At 39.1% G+C, this 7,657-nt stretch overlaps 1 protein-coding gene across 1 annotated transcript; it reads left to right on the top strand.

Moving 5' to 3' along the window:
• Positions 1-6,335: 6,335 nt before the first annotated feature.
• Positions 6,336-6,931, top strand: LOC116550899 (DNA-directed RNA polymerases I, II, and III subunit RPABC4). The gene has a single exon (XM_032277057.1). It carries the CDS (start codon positions 6,379-6,381, stop codon positions 6,553-6,555), a length of 177 nt encoding a protein of 58 aa, XP_032132948.1. The 5' UTR covers positions 6,336-6,378; the 3' UTR covers positions 6,556-6,931.
• The last annotated feature ends 726 nt before the right edge of the window (positions 6,932-7,657 follow it).

Here is a 7,657-nt window from a genome sequence, read left to right as displayed (position 1 = left end):
CTGAAGCAGGGTGGGGTATTATCTCACCCGGGAAATGCAAGGGGTCAGAGAACTCCCTCCCCTAGTCAATTGAAGCCCTGAGGGATTGTGCCATGAGGAACTGTGTACTCTGACCCAGATACTAGGCTTTTCCCGTGGTCTTCATAACCCACAGACCAGGAGATTCCCTTCAGTGCCTACACCATCAGGACCCTGGGTTTCCAACCCAAAACTGGGCAGTCATTTGAGCAGACACTGAACTAGCTTCAGGATTTTTTTTCATACCCCAGTGGTGCCTGGAGCACCAGCAAGACAGAACCGTTCACTACCCTGGAAAGGGGGCTGAAGCTAGGAAGCCAAGTGGTCTAGCTCAGCAGATAACACCCCCACAGAGCCCAACAAGCTAAGATCCACTGGCTTGAAATTTTTGCTGCCAGCACAGCAGCCTGAAGTCAATCTGGGACTCTTGAGCTTGGTATGGGAAGGAGCATCCACCATTACTGAGGCTTGAGTAGGTGGTTTTCCCATCACAGTGTAAACAAAGCTACCGAGAAGTTCAAACTGAGCAGAGCCCACTGCACCTTGGCAAAGCTGCTGTAGCCAGACTGCCTCTCTAAATTCCTCCTCTCTGGGCAGAGCATCTCTTAAAGAAAGGCAGCAGCCCTAGTCAGGGGTTACTGAAAAAACTCCCATCTCCCTGGGACAGAGCACCTGGAGGAAGGGGCGGCTGTGGACACAGTTTCAGCAGACTTAAACATTCCTGCCTGCTAGCTCTGAAGAGGGCTTAAGCTCTACTAAGGAACAGACTGCCTCCTCAAGTGGGTCCCTGAACCCCATGCCTCCTGACTGGGAGATACCTCCCAGCAGGGATCAACAGACACCTCATACAGGAGAGCTCTGGCTGGCATCTGACAGGTCCCCCTTGGGAGGAAGCTTCCAGAGGAAGGAAGGGGGAAGCAATTTTTGCTGTTTTGCAGCTTCCACTGATAATACAGGCAAACAGGGTCTAGAGTGGACCTCCAGCAAACTCCAGCAGACCTGCAGCAGAGGGGCCTGACTGTAGAAGGAAAACTAAAAGATAGAATGGAATGGCATCAACACCAGGACATCCGCACAGAAACTCCATCTGAACCTTACCAACATCAAAAACCAAAGGTAAATAAAGCCATGAAGATGAGAAAAAAAAAAACAGCTCAAAAAGACTGAAGATTCCAAAAACCAGAATGCCTCTTCTCCTCCAAAGGAACAAAACTTTTTGCCAGCAAGGGAAAAGCACTGTGTGGCGAATGAGTTTGATGAACTGACAGAAGTAGGCATCAGAAAGTGAGTAATAACAAACTACACCGAGCTAAAGGAGCGTGTTCTATCCCAATGCAAGAAAGCTAGGAACCTTGAAAAAAGGGTAGAGGAATTGCTAACTAGAATAACCAGTTTAGAGAAGAGCATAAATTACCTGATGTTGCTGGAAAAGACAGCACGAGAACTTCGTGAAGCATACACATGTATCAATAGCCAAACTGATCAAGAAGAAAGGATATCAGTGAAAGAAGATCGACTTAATGATATAAAACATGAAAAGAAACAAACAAAGCCCCCAAGAAATATGGGACTGTGTGAAAAGAGTAAACCTGGCCGGGCACGGTGGCTCACGCCTGTAATCCCAGCACTTTGGGAGGCCGAGGCGGGTGGATCACGAGGTCAAGAGATCGAGACCATCCTGGTCAACATGGTGAAACCCCGTCTCTACTAAAAATACAAAAAATTAGCTGGGCATGGTGGTGCGTGCCTGTAATCCCAGCTACTCAGGAGGCTGAGACAGGAGAATTGCCTGAACCCAGGAGGTGGAGGTTGCGGTGAGCCGAGATCGCGCCATTGCACTCCAGCCTGGGTAACATGAGTGAAACTCCGTCTCAAAAAAAAAAAAAAAAAAAAAAAGAAAAGAGTAAACCTACGTTTGGTTGGTGTACCTGAAAGTGATGGGGAGAATGGAGCCAAGATGGAAAACAAACTTCAGGATATTATCCAGGAGAACCTCCCTAATCTAGCAAGATAGGCCAGCATTCAAATTCAGGAAATGAGAGAACATCACCAAGACACTCCTCAGGAAGAGCAACCCTAAGACACATAATCATCAAATTCTCCAACATTGAAATGAAGGGCAGCCAGAAAAAAAAGACTGGGTCACCCACAAAGGGAAGCCCATAAGACTCACAGCGAATCTCTCAGCAGAAATCCTACAAGCCAGAAGAGAGTGGGACCCAATATTCAACATTCTTAAAGGAAAGAATTTTCAATCCAGAATTTCATATCCAGCCAAACTAAGCTTCATAAGCACAGGAGAAATGAAATCCTTTACAGATAAGCAAATGCTGAGAGATTTTGTCACCACCAGTCCTGCTTTACAAGAGCTCCTGCAGGAAGCACTAAACATGGAAAGGAAAACTGGTACCAGCCACTGCAAAAACATACCAAATTGTAAAGACCATTGATGCTAGGAAGAAATTGCATCAACTAATCGTCAAGATAACTAGCTAGCATCATAATGACAAGATTCAGCTCCCACATAAAAATATTAACCTTAAATGTAAATAGGCTAAATGCCCCTATTAAAAGGCACAGACCAGCAAACTGGATAGAGTCAAGATCCATTGGTGTGCTGTATTCAGGAGACACATCTCACATGCAAAGACACAAGTAGTCTCAAAATAAAGGGAGGGAGAAATACTTACCAAGCAAATGGAAAGAAAAAATAAAAAGCAGGAGTTGCAACCCTAGTCTCTGATAAAACAGGCTTTAAATCAGCAAAGATCAAAAAAGACAAAGAAGGGCATTACATAATGGTAAAGTGATCAGTGCAACAAGAAGAGCTAACTATCCTAAATATATATGCACCCAGTGCAGGAGCAACAGATTCATAAAGCGAGTCCTTAGATACCTACAAAGAGACTTAGACCCCCCACATAATAATAGTGGAAGAGTTTAACACCCCATACTGTCAGTATTAGATCAACAAGACAGAAAATTAAGAAGGATATTCAGGACTTGAACTCAGTTCTTAACCAAATGAACTTAATAGACATCTACAGAACTCTCCAACCCAAATCAGTACAATATACACTCTTCTCAGAGTCACACTTATTCTAAAATTCACCACATAATTGCAAGTGAAACACTTCTCAGCAAATGCAAAAGAAGGGAAATCATAACAGTTTCCCAGACCACAATGCAATCAAATTAGAACTCAGGATTAAGAAACTCACTCAAAACCGCACAACTATATGGAAACTGAACAACCTGCTACTGAATGACTACTGGGTAAATAATGAAATTAGGTAAATAATGAAATAAAAAACTTCTTTGAAACAAATGAGAACAAAGACACAATGTACCAGCATCTCTGGGACACAGCCAAAGGAGTGTTTAGAGAGAAATTTACAGCCTGCAACCCAATTTTTTTTTTAGAAAATGTGTATATGTTAAATTAAGTATCAGAGAGTATATTTTAAATGTTTACACCACACAAAAAAATAAGTATGTCATGTAGTGGATTTGTGAATTAACTTGGTGTAATCATTCCACAGTGTAAACATATAACAAAATATAACACTGTACCCTCATAAACATATACAATCATCTGTCAATTAAAAATAAAACTTTAAAAATAATTTTAAAAAGAAAAAATAATTAGCATTAAGCAGATGCCTCCAAAAGGCTTTCAAATGACCATAACTATAGGCCAAAAAAAAGCAGTTAACAACCAAAAATAATAACATATAAACAGAACAGGACCATTTCCATCATTATTAATCATTTATTTGAAGTAACCGTAACATGAACTCTCGACGGGAACATGGTAGTATTTGAGTTTACTATTTTGTATTCAGATGTTATTTTTACATCAGATCTCCTCCAAATCATCTTCCAAGTTTATGAAGTCCTTGTACTAACTCTTACATGACATAGAGTGGAAAGTATCCGAAAGCTGCCATGAAAACATTGTTCACTGGGAAGGTGGTAGGAGTAGAAATGTATATCAAGCGTAACTGAAATTTAAGAAATCTTAGAGACCTTGCATACTGTCTAGAACAGTTATTTTTCAGGAAGTTTTGACTAGTAGTTATCAGACCAATAGCAAAGCTAATGAAAATTAATTATCTAAGTGTGTACCCCAGAAAATTAAACTAGTAAATGTTCTCCTGGTGTTTTTCCTCCCCTTCCCTCCCCTCCCCTCCCCTCCCCCTCGTCCTCTCCCCTTCCCTTCCCTTCTTCCCTTCCCTTCCTTTCCTTTTTTCTTTTTGAAACGGAGTGTCATTCTGTCACCCAGGCTGGAGTGCAACGACACGATCTCTGCTCGCTACAAAGTGCTGGAATTATAGGCATGAGCCAACGCATCTGGCCTCTCCCTGTGTTTTTAATTCAGACAGCCCTCAGGCTTACTTTTGAGGAATCATATACTTTGGGAAGCAAGGTTTGAACTCTACAGGTAGGAAAACAGAAAGACAATTAAGTAAATTAACTTGTCAAGGAGGTAGAGTAGATTCTCATATGTTCAGTGTTTAAAACCAGCCTGATTATACAAGTAAAGGACATGGACATTGTATATTTGATAAGTCAGTGTTGGGTACATGCAAGTTTTGATAGCATTCTTTGGACCTTATATATTATTACCAATATTACTTATATTCAATTAATCTTTTAGTTAAAATTCAATTCCATTGATTAACACAGAATTGTTCTTGGTTGATAAAGCTCAGAATACAAACACACTAATTAGAATAAAGATTGCAATAAGTTATTTAAAATTAAGTCATAAAAATAATAGTGTGCATAATTATATTCTAAAAACAAAATCACACACAAAACCACTAGTGCAACCATTGTGGGAGACAGTGTGGTGATTCCTCAAGGATCTAGAAATAGAAACACCATTTGACCCAGCAATCCCATTACTGGGTATATACCCAAAGGATTATAAATCGTTCTATTATAAAGACACATGCACATGTATGTTTATTGAGGCACTGTTTACAATAACAAAGACTTGCAACCAAGCCAAATGCCCATCAAGGATAAACTGGATAAAGAACATGTGGTGCATATACACCATGGAATACTATGTAGCTGTAAAAAAGGATGAGTTCATGTCCTTTGCAGGGACATGGATGAATCTGGAAACCATCATTCTCAGCAAACTGACACAAGAACAGAAAACCAAACACTGCACGTTCTCACTCATAGGTAAGTGTTGAACAATGAGAACACATGGACGCAGGGAGGGGAATATCACACACTGGGGTTTGTTGGGGGGTGGGGGAGCTAGAGGAACAATAGCAGTGGGGGAGATTAGGGAGGGATAACATTAGGAGAAATACCTAATGTAGTGATGGAGGGATGGAGGCAGCAAACCAGCATGTCATGTGTACACCTATGTAACAATCCTGCAAGATCTGCACATGTATCCCAGAACTTAAAGTATAATAAAAAAGAAAGAAAGAAAATGACAAAGAAAAGACAGCTTCACAAATATGTTTATTACAGCACAATTCACAATTGCAAAGATATGACCAGGCAAGTACCTATCAACCGATGAGTGAATAAAGAAAATGTGACATATATACACCATGGAATACTACTCAGCCATAAAAAAAAAACAACAAAATAATGTCTTTTGTACCAAATTAAATGAAGCCAGAGGCTATTATTCTAAGTGAAGTAACTCAGGAATGGAACACTAAATACGTCTGTTCTCACTTGTAAGTGAGAGCTAAACTATGGGCATGAAAAGACATACAGAATGGCACAATGGACATTGGTGACTCAGAAGCCGGGAGGGTAGAGGGAAGGAGAGGGATGAAAGAACTACATATGGGGTACGATGTATACTACCCTGGTGACAGGTGCACCAAAATCTCAGATTTACCACCATACAATTCATTCATGTAAACAAAAACCACTGGTACCCATAAAGCTATTGAAATATTTTTTAATGGTAGAAACAAGTAAAATAAAATGTCCAACTGTGAAAAAAAAAAAAAGGAAAGAAAAGTAAAGACACATGAAAGTACACAGATTTTGTCTATCTTATTCTTTGATATCTTCGGGACTTAAAATGGTGCCCAGACTTGAAGACACACAGTGAATGTATGCTGAATAAAATGTGTGCAGTCAAAATATTGTTGAAATAAAACGCCAATTCAGAAGGAAGGAGACAAACATCCCGATTGAAATCTCAACAACACATTTGAAATGTACTAGAATGAATTGATAAAGCCACATTTGCTGTGCAAGTTAAATGTGTTTATTTAAAACTAAAATTGCCTCAGGAATAAAAAAGACTTTTCCATAAAGAAAGGAGTGATTTGGAAACGCGGAGAAGTTTTCCTGTGTTGCGGGCTAACAATGGACACTCAGAAGGACGTTCAACCTCCAAAGCAGCAACCAATGATATATATCTGTGGAGAATGTCACACAGAAAATGAAATAAAATCTAGGGATCCAATCAGATGCAGAGAATGTGGATACAGAATAATGTACAAGAAAAGGACTAAAAGATTGGTCGTTTTTGATGCTCGATGAAACCTGGGAATTCAGAGGAATGTCTTCACTTATACTTAATTTGCTCTCTCAATGTTTCTAATTGTTGTATAGATTTCGATTTTGCATACAGTAGTTTCCCCTTATCTTCAGGGGATGCATCCCAAGGCCCCCAGTGGACTCCTGAAACCTCAGATAGTACCAAACCTTTATACACCTTTTTTCTATATATACATACCGATGATAAAGTGTAATGTATAAATTAAGCATAGCAAGAGATTAATAAAATAGAACAACGATAACATACTGCAATAAAGTTATATGAATGTGGTTGGTCTTTCTTGCTCTCAAAATATCTTCTTATACAGTGTACAGTACTCACCTGTTTTTGGATGTCGTTGACTACAGATAACTGAAACCACAGAAAGGAAACTTGGAATGAGTGAGGCACTGCTGTACTTAGGAATACAACTATATACATATGATTTTATTTTTAAGACCATATTGTATTTATCTACTAATATTTTGTATAAAGCTATTTTTTGTTCCGTTACATGACTTTTTGTTTTACTCTATGTGTAATCTGACACACAATTAAGGGTAAAGTTGCTTACCCAAACCACACTTCTAATCAAAACCTGGAATCATCTGCGGTGCTTGTTAAAAATGCAAGTTTCTAGAACCCTCTGAAGTTGTGATTAAATAAATTTATTGGAAACCACTAAAAAAAAAAAAAAAAAAAAAAAAAAAAAAGAAAGGAGTATATAAGTAGTATATCTCATAAGGGGACATATATATATATATATATCCCATAAAGGGATATACTACTAAAAGCTAACAAATCGATAGATCAGAACAGACTAGAAGGGAGTGACAAAAAGAATGAAGATATAGAGCACTAGTGTTGCAGAGGCAATGACTCTCAAGAGAATTTTGCAAACTTTACAGTGATGAAAACAAAGAGTGATGAGAAAATAAGGACCTTAATAGACAGAAAAAAAATAGCTGGGAACAGGGTATTAATACTAATTCTCCTCCAAGTAAAGCCACAGCAACTAAATAACAATACTTGATACACAGAAATAGGAGAGCAAACCTAAACTGGACATGTCATAATGAACCTAAAGCCATCCACATAACCTAC

The sequence above is a fragment of the Sapajus apella genome, unplaced genomic scaffold (genome assembly GCF_009761245.1).
Source record: "Sapajus apella isolate SASKATOON/1434 unplaced genomic scaffold, GSC_monkey_1.0 scaffold8, whole genome shotgun sequence".
Lineage (NCBI taxonomy): Eukaryota > Metazoa > Chordata > Mammalia > Primates > Cebidae > Sapajus > Sapajus apella.
Note: the sequence above shows the minus strand (reverse complement) of the source record. Positions and strands in the feature narration are given on the sequence as shown.

What these genes read in the sequence shown, in the direction of transcription:
- LOC116550899 (XM_032277057.1), top strand. Translation starts at nt 6,379, where the DNA reads ATGGACACTCAGAAGGACGTTCAACCTCCAAAGCAGCAACCAATGATA.